This window comes from Neomonachus schauinslandi, chromosome 3, assembly GCF_002201575.2.
Source record: "Neomonachus schauinslandi chromosome 3, ASM220157v2, whole genome shotgun sequence".
NCBI classification, from domain to species: Eukaryota; Metazoa; Chordata; class Mammalia; order Carnivora; family Phocidae; genus Neomonachus; species Neomonachus schauinslandi.
In genome coordinates, this window is record NC_058405.1 from 52,303,732 (window position 1) to 52,331,606 (window position 27,875).

Consider the following 27,875-nt stretch of genomic DNA (forward strand, 5'->3'; position numbering starts at 1 on the left):
ATTTCCTAAAGATGCTGAGGTTTCTGGGGAAGGCAAGAGAGAATGCTCAGATCCTACTGTCTTCAAGCATAGGAGTAAGAATAAAAGGGTCCAGAGAAGCTAATCAATCAAGGATTATACCCGATGTCCAGTTATGCTTCACTACTGATCAAGAAAAACTGGGAGATTATAAACTGTTTTCAATATTCAATCACAATCAATACAAATAAAATATACAATAAAAATGTAAAAGCATTAGAACATATATAATTATAACTGAGACTAGGCCACTAATCTCTATTGCTTCCCTGAGATAACCATAAGCTCTTTCTTGGCAAAATAAACAATTAGTAATGCACAGACTCTTGGCCCCCTCATCTATGCTCTGACCAACGGCCGGAAGGAACACATTTAGCAGCCTATAGTATTTGAACTCCCCCTTTCCCCAAAGAAGTTTTTCTCATCAAAGGAAGCAGTTCTATTTTGGTCGTTATTTCCTGTGAGAAATGCAGGCATGGTGTCTGGTGTGCATGGCCATCATACTATTTCTAACCACCATGTCCGCTGGATTCTTGGAGTCTTGCAACAAAAGAAAGAGAGTCACTAACATTTCTGACACCATATCTAAGGGCACATGAGCCATGTAATTACCTGCAAAGAATGCCTGCAGAGGGTTCTGATCAAGATAAATGATCTTGGTGAAGAATTAAAATACAATGAAGGTCAGCAAAGGAGTCAAAAACAATTGTTTAGAAACTGGGTTTCACACTATGAAGCTGAAAGACACCATAGCCCACTTCTGGTAGCTGTTAATTATGAGACCCTATGGTATCAGACTGGTCATAAAAGGCGAACTATTCTTGTTACTAGGTTTATAAAAGGAAGCACTACTAGTTCAGAAGGTCATCTAAAACCAGATTAATAGATTACCTTTACCTTGAGTTTCCTAGAATTTATACAAGTTAAGATTTATTCACTGTTCAAACACACTAAGTGGTCTACTACATGTCAGGTATTGTGACATTCGAGACAAAGAGATGAAGTATAGAGCAACAATGTCCTGCAAATAGAGCAACAATGTCCTGCAACATTAAAGTCTTAAGTTCTGGGGGTGCCTGGGTGGCTCAGTCGTTAAGCGTCTGCCTTCGGCTCAGGTCATGGTCCCAGGGTCCTGGGATCGAGCCCCTCATCGAGCTCTCTGCTCAGTGGGAAGCCTGCTTCTCCCCCCCGCCACTTCTCCCCACCCCCGCTTCTCCCTCCCCCACTCCCCCTCCTTGTGCTCCCTCTCTCGCTGTCTCTCTCTCCTCTGTGTCAATTAATTTTTTAAAAAATTAAAAAAAAAAATAAAGTCTTAAGTTCCAGTCATTTCCTGACGCCCAACTGCATTCTTGCCTCTCCTCTGACCATGTGAAATACCCTTAAGTTCCTTTTGCAACAATTTAACGTTTTTTTGGTTAATTGTAACTAAAGGAGTCCTGCTAGACATAAATATGGTAACTGGTCCTATCTGAAAACAAGCAGGTATCAAAATTTACCAAACTGGGTCTAGAGACAAGGACGCTCTTAAATCTGCTTTCCCTTCTTTCTAACTTTGACTTTTTCCTCTATCTCAAAATTCCCCAAGGAAACAAAGCATTAATAGCTGAGTTTGTTTAAAGACTATCAGAAATAATCATTTTGCTGAACTTCAATTCTGTGCTTAGAAATGAAAGGATAGGTGATTCAGATGATGAGTTTCTAATTTATAGTTCAAATGCTAATGCCAAGAGTGGCATATTAGACATGCACAGCATATAGGATCAACCCATGTTAGATAATGGGTCATATTACTTATAAGAACAAGTCATGAAAAATTAACTTCCTCAATGAGTACAAATTTCCCACTTTATGCTATGCTATGTCCTTCTGGTCAGCCTGTCAGCTCTCTACCTAATAAACACAGCCCTGAAAGAAATACTGTCAACTGGCATAAATTTACTATATTCCACCCTATTATAACCTATTATAACCCTAAAAGAGATCATATTTATTCTCGGAAAGTCAAAAATGGGCCACAAAATTAAATCAAGTTTAGCCAGGAAAAGATAAATTTACTAAGAATCCATCTCATCAGAGTGAAGTAGAGTCTGTAACATGACTGTTTAGCAACGAAATAGAGAAAAACTGTTTACAATCCTAAGAAAATAGTGTGTTTCTCAGGCAAAAGGAAGAGGAATACTGATAAAGGAATTTGACTTTCAACTGGCAGAAATATTTCAGACGGAGGAGAATCAACTGTTGGACATCTTGCCTCTGAGAAGCCAGCGAAGACCTGACAAATGGACAGATCGTAAGAAAGAACAGAAAATTAGAAGGCCAGCCCAGGAGGTTCAACAGCTAACTGACAAAAGTTGCAGAGAGACCAGAGGAAATGGGAAAGTGGGAGTGGACAGAGATCTATCATGACATGTGAGCTACAAGTATGAAGGGCAGCAGGTCCAGATCAGGGCTGTCGGAATGCACTATGGGACAAAGATGAAACTGATAAAAGCCTCATGTGCCTCAACATGCTGAGAGGAGATTTATACAAGAGGGGAAGCGTCTGGGATGGAAAAGTGATAAATACATAGAAAACAGGGTCACTTTGTCTTCTGTGTTCCCACAGCATTATTGCAGAGATCTCTGTTCTAACATTTAAAAGCTGCATTGTAATTATTTATCTCTGTATCTGGCTCTCTTCATATATATGCATTCATTAACTTTAGGAAAAACAAAACGTATGCAAGAAAGGAAAAACAACTGTAGTTTACCAAATGACTCAGCTGTTGTACAGTCCTTATGCTGTGATAATCATGCAGATGTTGAGTGAGGTTCCAAAGAAAATTATTCCATAACTACTTAGGAAGAATGAGAGATGGGAAGGATGTATATGTAGTGGGAAGAGAAGTGGTAAAAAGAGCTAAACCTTAACTTTCCATAGGAAGAAATCAATCAATAATGCCTAACACTGAAAAATAAATCAAGAAATACCAATGAAAGCATATTATGATATTGCAGTAGTGATGTACGGGGACAGGGTAGCTACACTTGTGGTGAGCATAGCATAATGTATAAACTTGCTGAATCACTATGTTGGACACCTGAAACTAATGTAGCATTGTATGTCAACTATTCTTAAAAAAAAAAAAAAGTATATTATTTAGTGATACGGAGGTAAGTACCTGGGGAAAAAAAAAACAACAGCTCAAAGTTGAAAGGAGTAGTCTCTGGGCTTTGGGAAATGGGAAAGTGTCTGAGGACAGATGACAGTGGACTGGTATTTTTCATAAAAAGTCTTGAAAAAGCTATCTTGCTCAAGTTTCATGAATGTTTAACAATGACATAAAATTAAAAAAAATTAAAAATAAGTGAAGGAAACCAAGCAATGCTCTTATGACTTGTTTCTATCTCCTCAGAGTGACCTCTAGAAATAGAACTGAGCCTGGTTTGTATTCATGCGAGTGATGAAAATCAATAGTGATGAAGATGGGACACTTTGAGAAGGAAGTACTACTAACCAGTGTGAGCCAAAACCTCAACACAATGTTCAGGGCCACTATGTTCCTGAAATTGTTTTCATTTGTAAAACCTCTTGTGACCATTAGGGAGAACTTGGGTACTTCTCAGGGAAGAGGGCTGTCATTTCCTGGACACTGGACTACAAATACAATGCTCCTGAGGTCCTAAAGGAGCCTGACAAGCAGACTTGCTCAGAGCTACTGCCCAACTGCTTTGATTCGTCTCCCTGAAAATATAAACTGTTCTCTGATGTGTGGTTCACACTCAAATAATGTACAAAAGCTGATTGTTATAAACTAAAGGTATGAAATGAGAGGGATCTTGATAACTTCCCTCCCTAGATACTCAACCAAACTATTTACTGGGCTAGATGAATTTGATGATGTGGATCCCAGCTGTGTATAATCAAGTGAATTTTTTTTTTTTTTTAAAGATTTTATTTATTTATTTGAGACAGAGAGAATGAGAGAGAGCACATGAGAGGGGGGAGGGGCAGAGGGAGAAGCAGACTCCCTGCCGAGCAGGGAGCCCGATGCGGGACTCGATCCCGGGACTCCAGGATCATGACCTGAGCCGAAGGCAGTCGCTTAACCAACTGAGCCACCCAGGCGCCCTAATCAAGTGAATTTTTTAAATAACTTACACAAAGGTAGTAAGGAATTTAATATTTCCTCTCTATAAAAAAATTCCAAGGAAATTTTTAAACTCTCCTTAAAACAGAAACACAGTAAGAAATACACTTAAATATCATTTGTAAAATTTTAATGTGTTAAATATGTCAGCAAGCCAGTGCGGGGAGGGGAAGCTTCAATTAAATAAGATTCAATTAAGTGACTAGGTATTTGCCAAGGTAACAATCTCTAGTTATGTCAAAATATCCATGGAAATGTAAGGAGACAGAAAACTTACATTTGCCAAACGTCCTCAAAGGAAAGTAGTATTTAGCTAAAAGAAATCTTTTGCAATTTTTCAAACACATTGAAAATTTGAAGGAATAGAATATGAACACCTGTTATCTCCTTCACCTAGATTTCGCCAACTATTAAGATTTTACCACTTTGGGGGCACCTGGGTGGCTCAGTTGTTAAGCGTCTGCCTTTGGCTCAGGTCATGATCCCAGGACCCTGGGATCGGGCTCCCTGCTCTGCGGGAAGCCTGCTTCTCCCTCTCCCACTCCCCCTGCTGTGTTCCCTCTCTTGCTGTCTCTCTGTCAAATAAATAAATAAAATCTTAAAAAAAAAAAAGATTTTACCACCTTGTGTTCTCATTCCCACTTGCTCTTCCTCTGTGTGCGTACATATACACACACGTACGTGTCCTTTTTTTCCCCTGAAACATCTGGAAGGGAGTCGTTGACCTCTTTTTACATTATCCCTTAAATATCTCAGTGTGCATTTCCTAAGAACAGGAATATTCTCCTTCAAAACCAGAATACCATTATGATACCTAAGAATATTAACTCAATATCATGTAGTATATATATTCCACATTTAAACTTTCCCAATTGTCCCAAAGTATCTTTTCTAGCTGTTTCCATTTGATTTCCCGATCCAGGATCCAAGCATTTGGTTCGGACATTTCTGGGAGGAATATGTAAGTAAGCCACAAAGGGTAATCCTGCATCAGGTGGCTTACCTCCATAATAACTGACTGCTTCCTAGGATGGAGGGCCCAGTAAATTATGAGGCTTCCCCCGCCTCCGAAGGGATACAAAGTATGGGGCCAAAACTGGGTTGCTATGACAACCGGGGGGATTACCTTATCAGAGCTAATGTTCTTATGAAGTTGTTATTGAAACATGTATGTGAAAGTAAGGCTGAGAGTGCAGAGCACATCTTGGATAGCAAGCTCAAGTTGTAGGAAATGCCAGATTATGAGTATGCTCAGGACACCAAATTATTAAGGGATTCAAAGTTAGCTTGGCTTGACCCTAGGTTCAGAAGAAGAATAACAAGAGGGCACAAGTGACCACAAGAATGAGAGCAGGGCGCCCAACATTACCTCTGCTGTAGCTGCTCATCAGACAGTTGCAACTCTTCCTTTAAGCGCATATACCTGTCTTCTTTCAGCAGCCTAGAGCCATCATAGAGGCTTAGCTCCCGGTCATGGATCAACCTAAGGGACAGGGGAAAGTCAGGGAACAACTTCATCGGTTTTGAACGTTTAAGTCACTGGAGGTGGAATCGGTTAACATTTTAATCCTGTCTGTTATTCTGGGCGATTGAGTCTAACAATTTTGTTAGATGGACCTTTTGCAATTTCAAGTTGGCTAGTGCTATCATACTTGGCAAAACTATTGGTTTCTGTACTGGAGAGCAGTAGTCATGGTTACTAGATGCGGACAGCGGGGAGGAGAAGGATGAGGAGGAGGGGCTGGAAAGGGAACGGAGGAAGGAGATGAAAAGCAGCAGCTGAATGGGTGACTGAGGATAACCATGAGGTGCATATTAATGAACAAGGCAGGTGGTACATACTCAGAGTCTAAGGTAACTCTTTAAGGGATAGTATTATCCATGTATTTCTGTCTTTGGAATTACAGGATTTAAAACATCAAAAATCTGTATAATGAAATAACTGGTGCTATTTCATATACTAACTCTGATGGTGACCTAACAGTCCACAGCACAAACAGCATCATCTTCCAGATGCTGCAGGGGTTGAAAAGCACTACTGCTAGATTTTACACCAACCGCTCAAGTCTCCGGATGCCCACATCACAGTTGCCCCACATGACCTCCACTCGGCAAGCACTGAGGTGAGGGGAAACTGCATAATGCAAGGGTTAGGAGCATGGGCAGTGGAGAAGTCAGATCTGTGTTCAAATCCAGCTCTGTACCTTATCAGCTGAACGACTGGGGCGGGGGGGGAACACTACTCCTCCATCTCTCTAAACTTTTCTCTGTTATAAAATCAGGGCACTCATACCAACCTCATAGTACTGCTGTGAAAATTAAACATCTAATGCAAGGCAGATGATTACTGTAGTTGTTCTCAATCTTGGCAGCACATTAGAACCTTCTGGGAAGGGTTTAAAAAGGCTGGTGTTCAGGCCTCACCCTGGATCACTTATATCTGAATTTGGGGACGCAGAACTCAGGCATCAGTAATTGTTAAGCTCTACCCACACAAGGTGATGCCAGGGCTGAGAGCCTGAGAAGCACTGGCCAGGCACAATGCCCCGCGGAGAGTAAGGACTCAGTTAATGACAGCTGCCCCTTTTCCCAAGTGCCTGGCCGAGCAGGCAAGAGGTAACCAAGAAAAGGGGAGCAGTAAGGATGATTTCTGGTTGTGTCTGTATTTATCTGTTTAGAAGAAAAAACCACCCTAAATCTATGGAATATTTATGGCAAATTGCTAAAAATTTGTGGTTATTATTTTCAAATGCTCCCAAGTCTAATCAGGATTAACACAATGTTTTTGAAATTTTTAATTATACTCAGTATCTGCATCTTGTCAAGGACAAGAAACTCTGAATAGCTGGTTGGGAAAATGGATTATTCCATAGTTAGAAATCAAACGTCTAGAAGTGACAGAATCAAGACAGAACAAATAAAAAATTGGTATCATTAATCTTCCGAAATGACACAGGATGGAAATACTTTCTATGAAAGTTACACATGAAATTTTCTCTTAACATTACATTCTAGAGAAGTTAATTAGGAATGTTTTCCCCACCCAAACTGAAATAAGGAAACAAAAGTTACACAATGTTCGAGGTTGTAAACACAACGTGAGTTTAGTCTATATAAAATATCATCAAACATCCATTACACATTCCATTTTTTTAAAGATTTTATTTATTTATTAGACAGAGAGAGGGAGCATGAGTGGAGGGGAAGGGACTGAGAGAGAGGGAGAAGCAGGTTCTTCACTGCACAGGGAGCCTGACGTGGGGCTCAATCCCAGGACCCTGGGATCATGACCTGACCCGAAGGCAGACGCTTAAACGACTGAGCCACCCAGGCACCCCTCCATTACATATTTTATATAAGGAACCATAATTTCTCTCAAAAAAAAAATCCAACAGAATTAACCAATAATTTAGATCTATGATTCATAAGGTGTTTGTAAACAGAGATGCTGTGACTAACAGATCATAAGAAACGTGAGCTGCATGACTTACTGTATGTATCAATAAGCATATATGAAGTCTTTCAAAATTTTTACCTAAAAGTTTTCTTTTTTCAACTCTTACCCAGAGAATTTTGCCATGGCATTGTTTTTTCCCCAAAATGTTCAGTATTGGAAGTTTTACTGTCCTGTGTTTACAAAGATAAAAATCTCTGTTCTGGCTGGATACAGAAGTAAGTTTCTCACGATCTACAGGACCCAGTTTAAAAAAGACGACGATAGAGTTCCACGTCTACTGTTTACATGGAGTGTTTCTGTGTGTGTGTGTGACTCATACAAACCTTTGCAATACAGCAAGTGTGCCCACATTGACGCGGTGGATGCCATCCAAGAGGACAAGCTTTCCTTCCAGAGCAGCGTTCACAAGGGGTGAGGACCGCCACGCAGTGTCTCCGTTGGGAAGAGTGTATCTTTGTTGTAGCAGGTCACGTGCAGTCATATCCTGAAACCAAGCCCCACCACCCACCACAGAAAATGCAGGATTAATTTTTAAGAGATGGATGGAAGCTTATTTAGCTTTATAGTTACCACTCTGAACATAACATTCCATATAATAACTGGGAAGTCATCTTCTCCAATCCACTAAAAAGAAAAACATTCAAAAGCTTTTCTTGGTCATTTGAAGTTTTTCATGTTACTCATCCACATACTACAGTAAGAGTGAGGGCTTTTCTCCCCCCCTTTTTTATTTAGCATTTTCCCCCTCCCTTAAAATGTTCATTTGATATCTATACAGATGATGGCAGTCATTGCCACTTGACTGTAATGAAATTTAATTCAATCAGCTTTATTTTTGCGGGGACCAAAATGTGTGGATTCCTTTTTAAGAATTAGAGGCCATACAAACTCAATGGGAAGAGATGCTTTTCAATCCTGAGCCATTTTCTTGCATCTGAGTTCTCCTGAAAGGCCATGCTAGGGACCCATCACAGTGACTCAGTCTATTTAAAGAGGTTTGAAAATGGAGGAAACTGAGGAGGATAGTCATCAGATGAGGTACAGGAATTGACAAACAATAGCATGGCAGTTATAAGCAATTTTTTAAAAAGATTTATTTATTTGACACAGAGAGAGAGAGAACACAAGCAGGGGAAGTGGGAGAGGCAGCCCGCCGTGGGACTCGATCCCAGGTCTCTAGGATCGTGACCTGAGCAAAGGCAGACACTTAATCGACTGAAGCATCCAGAAGCCCTATAAGCAATTTTTTAAAGCACAAACACAATGCACTAGCGCTAAGACAGTGTGACAGATTTAAGCAAACTATTAATAGCAGTGGCATAAAATGTCCATTTTTTAAAATTTGGGGTGCCATATAATATCAACAACTTTTTCTTACATGTATTAATGATGAAGACAATAGTTTGTTTTCTGTTATCAGCTTCAGATAACTTTTGTGCAACTTATATCAAACAAAATTTCAACTTCTACAATCAATTTTATTCAAAACTTTAGTCTTGTAAATTCTTTGATATCCAACTGCAGTTTTAAGAAGACAGAAAACTAAAAAATTTGCTTATATTCCAATGGCAACAGATCTACACTGAAACCAAGATTAAAATATAGGTCTTAATTATTTCAATTTTCTCACTATCAAAAAAGTACTGACTTAGGAAGTATGAATAGGCTTATACTGAATCATAAAGACACTTGAGAATAGTAACATTCAAACTCACCAGATCCCCATAGCCCTAAAAGTCTGGCTTTGACACATTATCAAATTTGGCTTAACTCATTAATTTTAATTTTTTAAACTATGAACTTTAAATTCTATGCAAACTATATGAGCATGGCATTCTAAGCTGCCAATGATAGTTGCAATACTAAATTGAGCACCATCATCAGTGTTTACTGAGATGGTTTATGGTGAGAATGAGCTCATTCCTATTCATGGGTATGCAATATAAGAACAGGAAAAGAGGGGCACCTGGGTGGCTCAGTTGGTTAAGCCTCTGCCTTCGGCTTAGGTCATGATCCTGGGGTCCTGGGATCAAGCCCCACCTTGGGCTCCCTGGTCAGTGGGGAGTCTACTTCTCCCTCGCCTTGTGCTGCTCCCCCTGTTCCTGCTCTCTCTCTCAAATAAATAAATAAAATCTTAAAAAAAAAAAAAAAAAGGAAAGGAATCCCTGTGCAAGAAAAATAGGACAAATCAAAATAAATGTGGGTCATTTTCATAATTAAATTATGAAAAAAAAACCAAATACACACACACAAACCTTTTTTAAATTAATATAAAAACAGGTAAATTTAAAGAAAACTCTTAGTAGTAATTATTTCAGAAAAATATTCACTATAGAGTTACATCATATATTGTTCTAGAAAATAAAGCAAACAGAAAACATGCTTTAACACAGCAGTTCTAAATCAAAGATATATACCGGAAATAGCTGGGGGAACTTTTGGAAAATACATTAGCATAGGCCCCATCACCCCAAGATCTGGATTCAACAGACCCAAGATGGGGCTTACCACCTGGATTTTATTAGACATTAATTACATAGATGATAAATTAAATATCCCTTAGATGGGAAACACTACTTTAAAAAAGAAACGTTAACTCAATGTGAAATTTGGTCTCATCCTATTTGTTTATACCCCTCCCTTATTCTAGTAGGAATTATGAGATTACATGAGGATATGTGAGATGTATAACAAAACAGTACAAATTAAAAGGTGAAAAAAATGGAAGAAAGAAGACGGAAGAGTAAGCCTTGTTTCCTTCAAGTATTCATATTGGTATTCAGAGAGGAGGTAACATGAAGAAAGTATCCCATTGATACTGTATTTTTAAAGAAATGAATGGGTGTTGATTTTGAAAATGCCAGCTTGACACTGAAAATATATGGTATCCTGACCCACTTTAGCTCTGGAGTCCTTTGCGTGGGCCCAGGAAAAGAAGATGAGGAATGTGACTCTGGCATGAGAGGTTCAGACTCACAAGGAGCTGAGGCTAGCAACTGGTAACATTTCAAAAAAAATTTCAACAGAGAAAATTCCTTACTCTCATACCAAGACATCCTGAAATCACCGTTCTAACGCACGCTATGAGAAAGCACTACTTCACTGGGTGATGATTCCAAAATTCTTTCATATCTTGTTAATGCACACACTGTCCACAATAGTTGCCTCATCCAAATGAGTAAATATTTACCAGGAAAGATGATGAGAAAGACAACCAGGACACAGGATGACTCTTCTACAACCTAGCAGTTAGAGATTCCCTTATTCTGACTGAAGTAAAGCATGATTATTTGTTGCCACACAACAATGACTAACAGATCAACAGAGCTCAGAGCTGCTAACGACAACTACAACTACAGAGCAGGAATGTTCCCCCTTTCTTCAATCCTCACAGGAATAAAAAATGGAAAACACCTGGCATTTCTTATAAGACTAGTTCAGTCCAGTTTTACCACCTAAACTCATTCATACTCTCATGGTAAAAAAGAGTCATTCTTCACTTCGAGTTCACATTAAAATAAAAACCCTCCTTAGAGAAAGAAAAAAGCATTCCTTTTAATACAAGCTGCTAGTTTTCATAATTAAATTCCTATATGTGAAGAAAAGATGAAGATTCCAGCTTTTCCTTAAGGAGATAATTGCCCCCACTTTCCATAATATTAATTAAAATGAGAAATTATTTTTGATTCTGTGAGAGTGAAGAACACCAAAATAAAACTGAACTTCTGTGCAACTGAACCTAATCAAACCTAATTATTGACAGAATTTTTTCAGCATAGTCTGAAAGAGTCAGTGATATGAATTAATTTCAATAATAAGTTAATCTTTAAAATAGAGTAACAGCATCTCCGTCTATAGAATACTTGGATTTTAGTACTGTGAAATTGTTGTAATATCGGTATTTATTTTAACATACACTGTATCATGAAATTGTTAAAAACATATCATTTCTTTATTCTTCCTGCCTACACATGCATCCCTAAAGCAAGTGGAGGGGCAAAATTAAAAAAAAGAGTGTGCTTACTCCATATGATTATTTTGAAAGTACACTAATAAAAATAAAAAACGATGAATATCCCAATTTTTGCATATATTTTTCTTATCCCTGAAACTTCTGAACTTAAGAGAATAAAATAGTACTAATGATATCATAGAGCCCGAACCATTTCCTCTTTCTGTATTTCCTTAAAAATTTTAAAACAACAGGACATGAAACCAAGTTCCTTTAGCATTACCATTGTCTAACCTTGAACACCTCACCTTCTCATTCAGATCCCTGGAAAACACTTAAGATTCACTTAAGATCTCTTAAGATTCAGTGACATTTGGAATTTTGCTCTTTTATTTTCTTTATTTTTATTTTTTGTAATTTTGCTCTTTTGATTTGCAATGGAGAAACCCTACTGAAAAAAAAAGTCCTATTAAAGTGAGAAGCATAGCTGCATGAAATGTATCAGAAAACATAGATCTGAGCCTAAAGTAATTGTATATCTTACAGGTTTTTAGTACCTTTGAATGACATGCTAATTTTTCTGACATTTCCTTGAGAAACCTGGATGTTAAGTCATTAGTTTGATGAGATAAGTTCAATAAGCATCTGTGTGTCAAGGGGCAAGAATAAGGCTAGAATTAGTTTTCCAAAGCATAATATCATTCAGAAAGATAAGTGAAAATATTATAGTGAGTTTTTAGCATATAAAGAAATTTGAGCTACGTCTCTTTAAATATGAATATTGATAAGACAGTAAAATTTTTCAGCATAAAGCATATATAATTTTTCTTGTGGACAATTTATATTACTATAGTAAATGGAGGATATCAAAATCTATTAAGAATATGACCTTAATTAGATTAAACATACACTTTTCCACTACATATATGAACCCAGAAGAATTTCAGGAAGTATTTGAGTTGGCTTGCAAAAATATGTATAGTATAACATTATAAAATTTGAAATAAGTGGATAAAGACAACTAAACAAGGGAAGATGAAATGAAGAAAGGTAAAGATAATACATAAAATATGTATTATAAGAATTTAAAATGTGAATCTAATCTTTTTACTAACACACAAAAAAGAGTGACATAAAACAAGTTATGTAAGTCATAATAAGCACAGCATTGACACCAAAAAAAGAAGCAGCACCTTAATTTTTAATGACGAGATAGAGAAAAATTTGTTCCATGGGTCAGGTCATCATATAAAGTACAGTGTGTTAAGGAGTTAAAAAACAGAAGTAACAATAATTACAGCCACTAATACTTAATGGAGAGTTTACTAAGTGCCAAGTACTCTACATAAATTAATTCATGTAATCCTTATAACCTTAAGAGACGAGTACAATTACTGCCTTCATCCTACAGATGAGATAACCGAGGTATGAAGGGGTTAACTTACCCAAAGAAGGACACACAGCTAATAAGCAGAGGATCTGGGTTGTCCTCAAAAATATTATTACAATAAATACAGCACCAAATTTCAGTAAAAGAAATTCCACAGTGAAGGAACTAGCTTGGATGAATCAGGACATGGATACCCTGGAGAGTTAATATAGGAATGTACCAATGGCACACCTCTCAGGCTGCCCTCCACAAATGCTGTTTCTCAATCAAGTTCTTTGAGAAGAGTGAGAAAGTAGTGACTACGGTGTTACCACTCTCCAAACTGCCCCCAAACACAGCTAGTCTCCATTGTTGTTTAAAAAGATCTTTGTATACATGTGTAAAAGATTAAAATAAAGATGCTTTAGCTAACAGTAATTATATCTCTAGGTGGATATGATTCTTCACTTTCTTATTTCTGAATCAAAAATATACACTGTGGGCACTCAAATTTTTTTTGATTGGGCTAAGTATTATTAATGATTTTTTTTCTCCCAATAGAAACTAGCTGTAATTCTATGGGCTTTCCAGGTCGATCTCAAGTAAGTTTCGCTCAAATAAGCAAAAATATCCTGCCAAAAAATATCCTGCCAGTAGAGTATAAATATTAAGAAAATCTCAGACTTAAGTGAAACAAAGAATACACCAAGGCTAGCTGATGTAAGCCATCGATTTTGTAATAAGGGATTGATTAATTATGTCCATACCTATTAGTGGCAGAATACTGCATAAATATTGTAGAAACACATAATGTTAGTAATTTTTAGGTCCCCAAATAGAAATGAAGCCATTATTTACAGTGTAAGCATGCTCAGTGAACAGAATGGAAGGCATGCTGCCAACGTTCCTCAGTGTCATTTATGTTTGATCTTAAAGAAGCCTCTCATTTTACATATTGTAAAATTATCTATAAACTTTTCCATGCTTCTCCCGCAAGTTCTTCTCTTAAAGACCTATTTTTAACTTGTCACACGTATAATAAATGCTTCTTTTATGTATACAATGATGTATACATAAGCCTACCATGATTGTTTTAAATGACTCTTCTATGGATGGGAAGAAGCTGATTTTGAATCATCTATAGCTCTCTTCATTATAATCAGTGGGATCTCTTCAAGATGATCTGCTCTGCTTAAACACTTATTCTATGAACACAGAACAAAATTCTTCTGACCAAAGCTAACCAGAAGTCAAACCCCCTGTCTTACTAACAACTGATCCAACAAAAGAACATCTTAATATTAAGTTGCAAAATAAAACATAAGTCAAGGTCAGTATATGTACAAAAAATGTCATATGTATTCAATGAAGATACCTAATCAAATACCCTTCTAATCTTCCTGTACTACAGAGGCTAAAAAATGAGAAACATTGTTTCTTAGATGCTTTGCAACTAAAGTTCTGTAGGTGACCCAGGTTCTACTAGCATTCTCACATATACACAACTGGGAACTGAAAAAAGTGGCGGCAAGCAATGAGAGGAAGGTGGCAACCAGCTCCAGGGGACCTGTTCTCCTAGAAAGCCATGGCTGAAGCTCTCCTGCTCTGTCATTCCTTACTGGGTAAAATCTAAACACTGTTCCTTGTCTCTCCCAGAAATTCTGTAAGCTACCTAATACCCAGTGGTAAGTCCCTCTCAGTATTAGATAGCCAGGATGGATTCTATTGCCCACAACAAAAAAAACCACAACCTAAGGATAATAATACTTTAAAAATAAGCCAACTTATTAAAGCCTGTGCAGAAATGTTCATGGACAATGAAGTCTACGAAAGAGGGTGAAAAGACTTTCCAAAAGTAAGGTCAAAGGCAGAGACATTACTGAGCAGAACCCCAACAACACACAAACTGAAGAACCACATTTTACTCAAATGGTACGGCAAACTCTGCTGCATTTTATCACAAGTGTGTGACTCTGTTAGAACACGTGGGAAAGCTGCAATCAATTCTAGCTTAAATATTTGGAATGATATTTGCCTTACATTAAAATTAGTTTTTTAAAAGCAAGAAACAAGATATAAAATCAAGGTTGTTGTAAGTAGTATGGTATTCAGTAAAGACACCTGAAACAGATATGGCATTTGGCCTCATTTAGCCCCACTCAAACCCCTTCTGGTCAGCCAATGTGGAAGCAGCAGGTACAGTATGAGGAAAGCAGAGTTTCAATTCCAAATCTGCCACTTCCTTATAATGCGATAAATGGATGATGTGAGGAAAACAACTTTAGAATTAAATGAGATGTCTGGCACCTAGTGGGTATTTGATAAATAACAGCTGAATCAGAACCAAATGAAGAAAAAAATACAAATACATTAAAATTTAAATTTAACAATAAGTTAACAGTTCAAGACATTAATAGAAGTCATGTGACAATGCTATATGACAGAAGAAATTCTTGTTTTAGGATTTATTTTTTTTTTTTAAAGATTTTATTTTTATTTATTTGACAGAGAGAGACACAGCGAGAGAGGGAACACAAGCAGGGGGAGTGGGAGAGGGAGAAGCAGGCTTCCCGCCGAGCAGGGAGCCCGATGCGGGGCTCGATCCCAGGACCCTGGGATCGTGACCCGAGCCGAAGGCAGACGCTTAACGACTGAGCCACCCAGGTGCCCCAGGATTTATTTTTTTTTAAAGATATTATATATTTATTTGACAGAGAGAGACACAGCAAGAGAGGGAACACAAGCAAGGGGAGTGGGAGAGGGAGAAGCAGGCTCCCCACCGAGGGGCTCGATCCTAGGACCCTGGGATCATGACCTGAGCTGAAGGCAGAGGCTTAACTACTGAGCCACCCAGGGTACCCCTTGTTTTAGGATTTAAAGATAATACAGAAACAAGTAGGGATTAGTAAAGAAAAGCTGACAAAGGTCAGATATGAGCCAGTCCTTTAAAAATAATGTATATTTTTCAAAATTATTTATCCACTCCTTCATATATTGACTGCTTATTACATGCAAGTCACTGTTCCAGGAGCTGAGGGTACAGCAGTGGAACAGATAAACATGGTCCTTACATTCCAGGGGGGAAGAGAACAAAAATAGACATAGGAAAGGGGACAGAGGACGAGAAGGAAGGAAGGGAGGGAGGAGACACGAGTAAGAAAAAAGATCACGTAGGGGGTCAGTGCTCTACAGAAAATATCGGGTAATGTGATAGCAAATGACTTGGTGGGTCAAGGATGCTTTCTCTAAGTATATTTAAGTTGCAATTTGACAGACGAGAGGCCATGTGAAGATCAGGGGTGAGAGTATTTGAGGCTGAGGCAACAGCCTGTGCAAAAGCCCTGAAGGAGAAGCAGCTAGACGGGTTTAAGGGACGGAAAGTAGCCAGTGAGGCTGAAGCATAATTAGCAGAGGGTCCAGCAGGGAAAGAGAAGCCTGGAGAGGCAGGCATGGACAGTGGTTCTCAACCCTGGCTGCCTGTTAGAACTACCAAGTAGCTTTTGGAAAAATACTGAAGTCTGGGTTTCACTCCGACCAACTACTTCAGACCGCCTGGTGATAGGGCCTCGACCCTGGAAGTTTTTCAGAGTTCCCTGGGTGATTCTAGTAGGCAACCAAGGTTGAAAAGCATTGATGGAGGGCTCATAAGCCAGGCTAAGGCGTTCTTAACCATATTCTATGTATGATAGGAAACTATTGACAGATTCTAAACAGGGAAATGACATGATCTGATTTACTTCCACCATTCTTTTTTTTTAGATTTTTATTTATTTGACAGAGAGACACAGCAAGAGAGGGAACACAAGCAGGGGGAGTGGGAGAGGGAGAAGCAGGCTCCCCGCGGAGCAGGGAGCCCGATGCGGGGCTCGATCCCAGGACCCTGGGATCATGACCTGAGCTCAAGGCAGACGCTTAACGACTGAGCCACCCAGGCGCCCCTACTTCCACCATTCTTTAGAGAATAGATTATGGGATACAACATCTTCTAATTAAGTATCTACACTTGTTTCATATCTACCAGTTAAATATCTACAAAAGAGTAGATATTTAATATTTTCACCAAGAGATAAATTTTAAAATAACCTGAAAACTGTAAGATATTAATGAAAGGAAGTGAAGAAGACACAATTAAATGGAAAGATAGTCCGTGCTCATGAGCTGAAAGAATTAGTATTATTAAAAAGTTCCAAAGCCTAAAGCAATCTACAGATTCAATGTAATCCCTATCAAAATTCCAATGGCATTTTTCACAGAAATGGAGCAAACAATCCTAAAACTTATATGGAACCACAAAAGGCATTGAATAGCCAAAAGGTCTTAGAAAGAACAAAGTTGGAGGCATCGCATTACCTGATTTCAAACTGTATCACAAAACTGTAGTAATAAAAACTGTATGATATTGGTATAAAAACACACACATAGATCAATGGAATAGAACAGGGAGCCCAGAAATAAACCCACACATACATGGTTAACAAATTTATGACAAAGGAGTCAAGAACATACATTGGGGAAGGGATATTCTCTTCAATAAATGGTATGAGGAAAACTGTAGAGCCATATGCAAAAACTGGACCTCTGTCTTACACCAGACACAAAAAATCAACTCAAAATGGATTGAAGATTTGAATGTTAAGACCGGAAACCACAAAACTCCTAGAAGAAAATATAGACAGTAAGCTCCTTGACATTGTCCTTGGATTTTTTGAGTGTGACCAAAAGCAAAGGCAACACACCCAAAAATAAACAAGTGGGACTACATCAAAAGAAAAAGAAAAAGCTTCTGCACAGCAAAGAAAACCAACAAAATAAAAAGGCAACTTACTGAATGAGAAAAAATATTTGTAAATCATATCTGATAAGGGGTTAATATCCAAAATATATAAAAAATTCATACAACTCCATAGGAAAAAAACAATCTGATTTAAAAATGGGGACCTGAATAGACATTTTTCTAAATGGCCAACAGGTTACAAGAAAAGGTGCTCAGCATCACTAATCTGGAAATGCAAATCAAACCTCAATGAGATCACCTCACACCTGCTATTATCAGAAAGACAAGAGATAACAAATGTTGGTAAGTATGAGGAGAAAAGAGAACACTTGTGCACTGTTGGTGGGAATATAAACTGGTATTGCCACAATGGAAACAGTATGAAGGTTCCTCAAAATATTCAAAATATAACTACCATATGGTCCAGCAATCCCACTTCTAGGTATATATCCAAGTAAAATGAAAACAGGATATTAAAGAGAAATCTGTACTCCTGTGTTCATTGCAACACTATTAACAAAAGCCAAGATAAAGGAAACAACCTATGAGGTGTCCATCCATGGATTAATGGATAAAGAAAATGTTTTTTATACATATAATGGAATATTATTCAGCCATGAGAAAGCAGGAAGTCCTGCCATTTGTGACAACATGGATGGGCCCCGAGGGTACTATGCTAAGTGAAATAAGCCAAACAAAGAAAAATAAATACTCTATGGTATCACATGTGGAATCTAAAAAAAAAAAAAAAAAAAGAAGTCAAACTCTTAGAAACAGAGTAGAAAAGTGGTTTGGTTGTCAGGGGCTGGGAGGTGAGGGAAATATGGTAAAATGGTACAAACTTTCAGGTATAAGATGAGTAAGACCGGGCACCTGAGTGGCTCAGTCGGTTAAGCGTCTGCCTTCAGCTCAAGTCATGATCTCAGGGTCCTAAGATCGAGCCCCATGCTGGACTCCCTGAAAAAGTCTGCTTCTTCCTCTCCCTCTGCCCCTCCCCCCACCCTGCTGGTGCTCTCTCTCTCTCTCAAATAAATAAAATCTTGGGGAAAAAAAGATCTGAAGATACAATGTAAAATGTGATGACTATAGTATTATATAATCATATTTGCTAAGAGAGTAGAATTTCAATGTTCTTACCAAAACAAAAGAGAGGGAGACTGAAAGAGAAAGAAGTATCTACAAATATTCAACCAACATAACTGATGTGTTCTTAAAAATCCTAAGTAAAGTTCCATATGCCAAATACATTTTCCACCAAATTGTCAACAATAGGTCTAGAGATAGTGGGTTAGAGCTACTGGAGATGTTCATAGCTATAGTAGATCCTACAAAAAGCAAATGATGCTAGACTACTAACTGGCTGTGGGGGTTAGGGTAGATGGGGAGAAGGCTAAGAAGTGTGTCATGGCTGCATTGCTTAACAACTCTTTTGATCAACTTAATGTGTCCCCTTTGGCACTTTTCTAACAAAACTAAAGCTGCTCTCTCTGAATTAATCCCCATTGGCAGACACTGTGCAGCAGGGAGCTGAACACTTCTCATTAGGTGGGAGATAGGGAAGAGCTGATGGATTCAAGGAGGGTCATTAAGGATAAATGTGGAGTCTCCTGCCTGAAGCAGCACAGAAAGAGGCTTGCTAAGGTTCAAGAAATAGGCTGGTGAAGGTAGCAACCTCACCTTGCTCACCTTCCCACCTATGTGAGGGCATAATGGACATCACTCCACTCCTGGGCAGAGGCTGTCTGCCCACAGCTACCTAATCCTGGAAGAGTTTAAAGGAACCAAAGGAAGCATCACAGGAGCTGGGAATGGCCAAAGACCCTCTTCAGATTGTTAATCTCTTAACAGTAGTCCATAGAGTATAAAATCAGGAATGTGGCAGCTTCTACATTCTTTTTTTTTTTTTAAGATTTTATTTATTTGACAGAGAGAGACACAGCGAGAGAGGGAACACAAGCAGGGAGAGTGGGAGAGGGAGAAGCAGGCTTCCTGCTGGGCAGGGAGCCTGATGCGGGGCTCGATCCCAGAACCCTGGGATCATGACCTGAGCCGAAGGCAGACGCTTAACCGACTGAGCCACCCAGGTGCCCCAGCTTCTACATTCTTAAGGTCCAAGCTACTTCAGCTCTGAGTCCCCAGAAGCACTAAATGAACTCTGTTAAAGAATACCTTTCCCTTTGCTGTCCTTTTTTCTTTTTTAAGATTTTATTTATTTATTTTTGAGAGAGAGAGCCGTGTGCACAAGTGGGGAAAAGGGGCAGAGGGAGAAGCAGGCTTCCCGCTGAGCAGGGAGCCCAATGCGGGACTTCATCCCAGAACCCTGGGATCATGACCTCTGTCAAAGGCAGATGTTTAACCAACTGAGCCACCCAGATGCCCTGCTGTCCTTTTTGACTGTCTCTATGGTTTTGTCAAATGGCTTTCATTTCAAATACCTCAGAAAGCCCTGTTTCTACTATGAGACTGGCTTATAAATCACCAATAAAAGTTCTACACATTCAGAAAGGGTTTGGATCCTGAGTAGTTGCATTTTTTTAACAGGGAAAAATAGAAAAACAAAGCATTTCAGAATCACCAAATGCAACTAGACAATAAAGCTGAGAGGATGTATTTACTTTTTATTTCCAAGAATAAAATATGTTTGCAAAATACACTGTACATACAAAAATTGTGAATTCCAAATCAAATCAAAATTATATCCTTCTTTCTTTTCTTTTTTGACTTTGACATATTCCTCATAAAAGAATATAAATATGTAACATCATCACTAATCTCATTAACCTCTAGCAAACTCCTCATTCTTGCCATGATCTTTGATGACTATAAAATCCTGAGGACTCTTAAAAGACTGCCCTAAGGACTTAAAGGTGGAAAATAAGTGGCCATAATTAATTTTCATAAGAAAATTATGAATAAAAAGATATAAAGTGTAACAGCACATACATGAAACATGGAGGAAGGAATAAAAAAAGGGTTTTTTTTTTAGAATGTATTTGAGCTTAAATGACCATCAACTTAACATAGACTGCTATATATTTAGGATGTTATAAATGAACCTATGGTAACCACAAATCCAAAACTATAATATATACAAAAAAAAAAAAAAACACAAAGAGAAAGAAATCCAAACACCACACTACAGAAATTCATCACAAAGAAAGAGTGCAAAGAACAGAGAACTATAAAAATGACCAGAAAACAATGAACAAAATGGCAATAGGTATATACCTATCAATAATTAAACATAAATGGCCTAAATGCTCCAATCAAAAGACACAGGGTAGCACAACAGATTAAAAAAAAAAAAAAAAAAAAAGACCTATATACTGCCTATAGGAAACTCACCTCAGACATGAAGAGACATGAAGACACATACAAAATGAAAGTGAAGGGATAGAAAAACATTTACCATGCAAATGGACATTAAAAAAAAAAAAAAAAAAGGCCAGGGTAGCAATACTTGTATCAGACTAAACAGATTTTAAAACAAAAGACTGTAACAAGAGATAAAGAAGGGCATTACAAAATGATAAAGGGATCACTCCAACAAAAAGATATAACAATTGTAAATATCTCTGCACCCAACACTGAAGCACCTGAATACATCAAACAAATATTACTGAATACAAAGGGAGAAATTAATGGCAATACAATAATAGTAGGGGACTTTAACACCCAATCTACATCACTGGATGTAAGGAAAATCAATAAGAAAACAGTGTCTTTGAATGACACATTAGAGCAAATGAACTTAACAGATATATACAGAACATTCCATCCAAAACCAACAGATGACACATTCCTTTCAAGTAAACATGTGACATTCTCCAGAACAGATCACATGTTAGGCCATAAAACAAGTCTCAATAAATGTAAGAAGACGAAATCACACCATGCATCTTTGCTGACCACAGCGGCATGAAACAAGAAATCAATCACAAGAAAAAAACTGGACAAAACACAAACATGTGGAGGCTAAACAATACTAAACAACCAATGGTCAGCGAAGAAATCAAAGAAGAAATAAAAAAATACAGGGAGACAAATGACCTACATACAAATGGTCCAAAATTGTGAAAACAGTTCTAAGAGGGAAATATACAGCAATATGGACTTACTTCAAGAAGCAAGAAAAAGCTCAAATAAACAATCTAACTTTACACACCTAAATGAACTAGAAAAAGAACAAACCAACCCATGGTGAGTAGAAGGAAAGAGAAAATAAAGATCAGATCAGAAATAAATGACACAGAGGGTGCCTGGGTGGCTCAGTTGGTTGGGCGACTGCCTTCGGCTCAGGTCGTGGTCCTGGAGTCTCGGGATCGAGTCCCGCATCCGGCTCCCTGCTCAGCGGGTAGTCTGCTTCTCCCTCTGACCTCCTCCCTCTCATGCTCTCTGTCTCTCATGCTCTCCGTCTCTGTCAAATAAATAAAGAAAATCTTAAAAAAAAAATTAAAAAAAAAAAAGAAAGAAGTGACACAGAGACCAAAAATAAATAACCAAAAATAGAAAAAAAATAAATGAAAGCCGGCGCCCGGAGAAGCAGGAGAGGTCGGAGCCGTCTCCAGGAGCCCTTAGAGACCGAGTCCCTGGCAGCGGTGGCGGTGGCGGGGGGAGCGCACCGGCAGATTCATTCCACCACTTACAAGCTGAAAACGGTAGGCCACGGGAAGTCTTACTGGTTTCAGGTAGAAACAACAGTTGAAGATATCCAGCAAAACGGCAAGCACCAACAACATCGCCCAGGCCAGAAGGACGGTGCAACAGTTGAGGATGGAAGCCTCCATTGAGAGAATAAAGGTTTCAGAGGTGTCAGCGGACCTCATGTCCTACTGTGAGGAGCACGCCAGAAGCGACCCTTTGCTGATAGGGATACTGACCTCAGAAAACCCTTTCAAGGATAAAGAAACTTGCATCATCTTAGAGAGGAACAGTGAAATGGCTCCTCGCCTCTTCTCAACAAAGCAAATTATGAGCAGCAACTTGGAAGAAATTTACCTTCAGCTTATTTGGTAACCACTGCTAATAACTAAAATACTCTAACTTGGGGGAAAAAAAAAAAAAAAAAAAAAAAAAAGAAAACAAAAAGCTGGTTTTTTAAAAAAAAAAAAAAAATTGATAAACCCTTAGCCAGACTCATCAAAAAAAAAAAGAAAAAAAAAAAGAGAGAGAGAGAAAGGACCCAAATAAATACAGAAGGAACAACTGACACCACAGAAATACAAAGGTTTATAGGAGAATACTATGAAAAATTATATGCCAACAAATTGGACAACCTAGAAGAAATGAATAAATTCCTAGAAACATACAATCTTCCAAAACTACATCAGGAAGAAATAGAAAATCTGAACAAACCAATTACTAGTAACAAAATTGAATTGGTAATCAAAGAACTACCAAAAATTAATAATCCAGGACCAGATGTATTCATAGGTGAATTCTACCAAACATTTAAAGAAAGAGTTAGTACCCATTCTTCTCAAACTCTTCCAAAAAAATGGAAGAGGAAGGAAAGCTTCTAAATACATTCTATGACACTAAAATTACCCTGATACCAAAACCAGACAAAGACACCATAAAAGGGAAAACTACAGGGCAATATCCAACAATACATTCAATGGATCACTCACCGTGATCAAGTGGAATTTATTCCAGGGATGCAAGGATAATTTAATATTTGCAAATCAATCCACACGATACAACCCATTAACAAAATGAAGGATAAAAATCATGATCATCTCAATAGATGCAGAAAAAGTATTCGACAAAATTCAACATTTGTTCATGATAAAGACTCTCAAAATAGTAGGTTTAGAGGGAATATACCTCAACATAATAAAGACCACATATGAAAAACACAGCAAACATCATACTCAATGGTGAAAAACTGAGAGCTTTCCCTCTAAGATCAGGAACAAGACAAGGATGCCCACCTCTCACCACTTTTATTCAACACAGTACTGGAAGTTGAAGCCATAGCACTCAGACAAGAAAAAGAAGTAAGAGGCATCCATATTGATAAAGAAGAAGTTAAACTGCCATTATCTGCAGATGAAATGATACTACACGTAGAAAACGCTAAAGATTCCACCAAAAAAACTATTAGAAGTGATAAATGAATTCAGTAAAGTTGCAGGATACAAAATGAATACCCAGAAATTAGTAGTAGCATAGGGAATATAGTCAATGATATTATAGCATTGTTGGGTGACAGATGGTAGCTACATTTGGGGTGAACATAGCATAACACAAAGAGAAGTTGAATCACTATGTTGTACACCTGAAACTATATAACATTGTGTCAACTATACTCAAGTAAAAAAATTAAAAAGAAAAAAAAATTGCCCCAAGGCCCCTAATCAGAATTACTGCAAAGTACATTTAAAACAAAGGTACTGACTAACAGAGATGATCATGTATAACAATGTGTTCTTACCAATAGTACCAGACTTCGTTACATAGTGTCCTTAAATTTGGAGCTATTCCACAGAGAATCCCCAAATTTGCAAATCCTTCCCTCTTCAAGCTTACAGATCCCATGTTTTTAGATCACCAAGGATGGTAAATGAAATACCTCTCAGGCTAGAGTTCCTTATTTGGTAGGATTCCTTGGTCACTTGTTTTCTTCCCTGGGCTAATGGATTTGGTTTTATCGTAATGTTTATTTTTATACACATGCCCAAAGGCCTCCTACTTTTTAGAAACCTAATAAATACTTCATGATAACTAAATTTGTTAAGATAACACAAAAGATTTTGTCTATTACTTAAGAAGTACATGGTTTCAATTAAATAAGCAGTCCAGTGCATAGTTCAAAAAAATTATAAAAGATTTGAATAACAAATTTGGATACTTTTTTGTAAAAAGCAAATATAAAACCTATGGCCTTTTAAATGGCAAGTTTGTGCAACATAAGCCTGTTCTTCTAAATGAACCTCTGTAATCGCACAGTTAAACTTCAAGGTGCACTTTGCGTTTTTTACAATATATAAGTTGAAAAGATTATCGAGTTAAACCAGCCCGTATCTTGCCTTTTCAATACATAACTTTGTGCTATGTCCTGTCCTATACACACTCCAAGTAGTTCTAGTCATGAGCTTAATGTAAATACTGCAAGTGTCATTACACTGAACTTCTGACTACATCTCTGTCAAAATGAGAACCTAAGATGTACTTTACAAAGTTTCAGTTATAAAAATAACACACTCTTGAGATGGAGTTCTATCAGTTGAAGGCAACCATTAATTTTTTGAAATCCCTCCATTCCATTATATTGTTTTTGAAAAGCCAGCAAGTAGAAAAACAGACCAATACTGAAGAACAAACTGATGTGCCAACAGTAGCATGCTAAAGCAAATCAAGCTAATGTGAAGGAAAGCATTCCAAATAAAAACAGATGGTAGTGTAGGGCCTCAACCCAGTTCCCTCTTATCTCAGAGTGAGCCTCATTGTCTGCTCCTTATTGTTTTTAAAGATGTACAATCTAGCAGGCAAAAAAAAAAAAAAAAAAAAGGCTTAAAAATTAATAAGCCAAAAACTACTGTACAAGCTTTGGCTAATTTGAGGTATAAACTCTGGCACTTAACCTTTCTCATCCTTAATTTTGAAAGTCAGGAAATTCCACTTTACTGGCATATTTTAGAGAAACTAGTCAGTTAACTTTTGGTAAATCACTTTGATCACTTCAAAGAGGCTATAGAAAGAGATTACTAAATCATCATGAAACTTTATTTTGGAAAAACATAGAAATACATAGAAAATTGTAATTCTAGAACTGAAATGAGTTCGTCTCAAAATAGAGTCTCCTGCTTTATCCTATAAGAACTTGTTCTCAGAAATCAGGAGTTGATCTAAATAATTCTCTCGCTTTTTCTACATTACAGAACGCTATAAATAGAAAAGCTCTTAAATGTTTTTATGGGGAGAATGAGAACAATGTCTGAATAATCACACCTATCCCTGACATACATTAAAAATAAAAGTCATTCCACTTAAAATATTTTTAGATTTCCCAAGCCTCTAAGATGGTGCATATTTCCTTGAATATCGTCTTCATGCCAAGCACTGTGCTGTGGTCTAGCCCACTGGTTCTCAATTCTGTTGGGCCTAATACCCCTATTTTATAAACAATACCTTCAAACATTTGCTTTATAAGCTTGAAAAAATCCACAGGTAATAAATTGCACCTACACACGTAATTTCAAATTAAAATAGAGGATAATGCCTAAACTTTAGTACAAGGAAAATAACTTGTTATAAAATACTACATAACTTCAACAAATATATGGTCACAACTACACCAAAAAATATAATGATGAAGTCAAGCGCTTGCAGTTACAGAGAGAATCACTATGGATATGAAAACTGTATCAGCTGATGCAGGTGTGCTATATTTGTAACTCAAATACCATGAACAGCAATACTTTTAGTGATGTGATCTTCTAAAATGGTCAGGGGAGTAGGCAGAATAATACCCCTACACAAAGACGTCAGAGAGTCTGTGAATATGTTACTCTGCATGACAAAAGAAACTTTGCAGATGTGACTAAATGAAGGACCTTAAGAAGCGGAGATTAGGGGCGCCTGGGTGGCTCAGTTGGTTAAGCGACTGCCTTCGGCTCAGGTCATGATCCTGGAGTCCCAGGATCGAGTCCCGCATCGGGCTCCCTGCTCAGCAGGGAGTCTGCTTCTCCCTCTGACCCTCCCCCTCTCATGCTCTCTCTCTATCTCATTCTCTCTCTCAAATAAATAAAATCTTTAAAAAAAAAAAAAAAAGAAGTGGAGATTATTCTGCATTACCTATGTGGGCCCAATCTTATGACATGAGTCTGTAAAGCTGCAGGACGTTTCCCAGCTGTGGTCAGAGAGAGAGAGGGCAGCACGAGAAGGACTCAGTGCTCTGTTGCTGGCTCTGAAACAGAAGGCATAGCGCCTTCATGTGCGAGGACTGGAGAGAGTCCAATCTAGAAGCTGAAAAAGGCATGGGTGAATTCCTTCATAACCTGGATGGAAGGACTCAAAACCTAGATGTAATAGAACAAAATATTAATAAATCTAACTATAAAAAAACTTTCTTTAATTCTATGAGGCAAAAAAAAATTTATGCCTAGATAAAGCCAAAGGACAACTGACACTGATAGAAAATACATGCAGCATATATCACAGACAAAAAGCAAAATGGCTAATACCTTAAGAACTCAAAAACAGAAGGGAAAAAGGCCAAACATTCAATAGAAAAATGGGCCAAAAAACCCAAAACAAAACAGGTAACTTAGTAAGAAAAGACATGATATAATGTCCCTTAAAATTAGAAATGATTTTCACAAACGTCTGGGTGGCTCAGTTGGTTAAGCATCTGCCTTTGGCTCAGGTCATGATCCCAGGGTCCTGGGATTGAGTTCCACATCAGGCTCTCTGCTCAGGGGGGAGCCTGCTTCTCCCTCTGCCTGCTGCTCCCCCTGCTTGTGTGCTCTTACACGCTCTCTCTCTCTCTCTGATAAATAAATAAAATCTTTAAAAAAAAATAGAAAGAAAGAAATGATTTTCAATTCCCTCCTAATATAAGAAATACAAATTAAAATTACTCCTTAGATACCATTTCAAAGTATCAAACTGGCAACCATAAAAAGCTTGGTAGCCCTGTCTGTCAGCATTGTTGATGGGAAAGCAAAATGGTATCATGATTACAGAGGAAAACTGGGCAATTCCTGACAAAACTACCCATGCATTTATCTATCAACCTCACAATCCCACTTCTAGGAATTAATCCTGAAGATACACTTCTAACAATATAAAAACACATATGTACAAGGTTATTCACTGCAACTTCATGTGTAATTATAAAATATTGAGAATAAAACCAATTATCCATATATAGGAGACTGGTTAGATAAACTCTGGTCTGTCCATATGAGAGAATAACATGCAAAGACAATGAGGAAGAATGAGAAAGATCGTTATGAAAAGGTAACTGCCCTTAGTTTACACTTTCTATTAAAAAATTCACAGAGGATATAGAATTTGCAAGTTTTACTTTTTCATCTTGACATCTACTATGTGCCCATGAAGGGAATAGATTGTTGAACAGCACATCGTCCTTGCCTCCAAGGAGTTTGCAAACGATGAGACAGACAAATAGCTAAATTCCATCAATTCCAAGATACACACTTTTTACA

General features: G+C 37.8%; 2 protein-coding genes across 2 annotated transcripts in view; one reads left to right on the forward strand and one right to left on the reverse strand.

Moving 5' to 3' along the window:
- Positions 1-27,875, reverse strand: part of VWA8 (von Willebrand factor A domain containing 8) — a 343,953-nt gene that overhangs the window by 228,988 nt on the left and 87,090 nt on the right. Inside the window, exons 13-14 of the mRNA XM_021697955.2 lie at positions 7,929-8,089; positions 5,518-5,631 (exon numbers count right to left, since the gene is read on the reverse strand). Of these exons, the coding sequence (XP_021553630.1) occupies positions 5,518-5,631; positions 7,929-8,089 (275 nt within the window). The remainder of the gene's footprint in view (positions 1-5,517; positions 5,632-7,928; positions 8,090-27,875) is intronic.
- Positions 18,070-22,716, forward strand: LOC110587626 (guanine nucleotide-binding protein G(I)/G(S)/G(O) subunit gamma-12-like). The gene is made up of 2 exons (XM_044913272.1): positions 18,070-18,078; positions 22,393-22,716. Exons 1-2 carry the CDS (start codon positions 18,070-18,072, stop codon positions 22,714-22,716), a joined length of 333 nt encoding a protein of 110 aa, XP_044769207.1.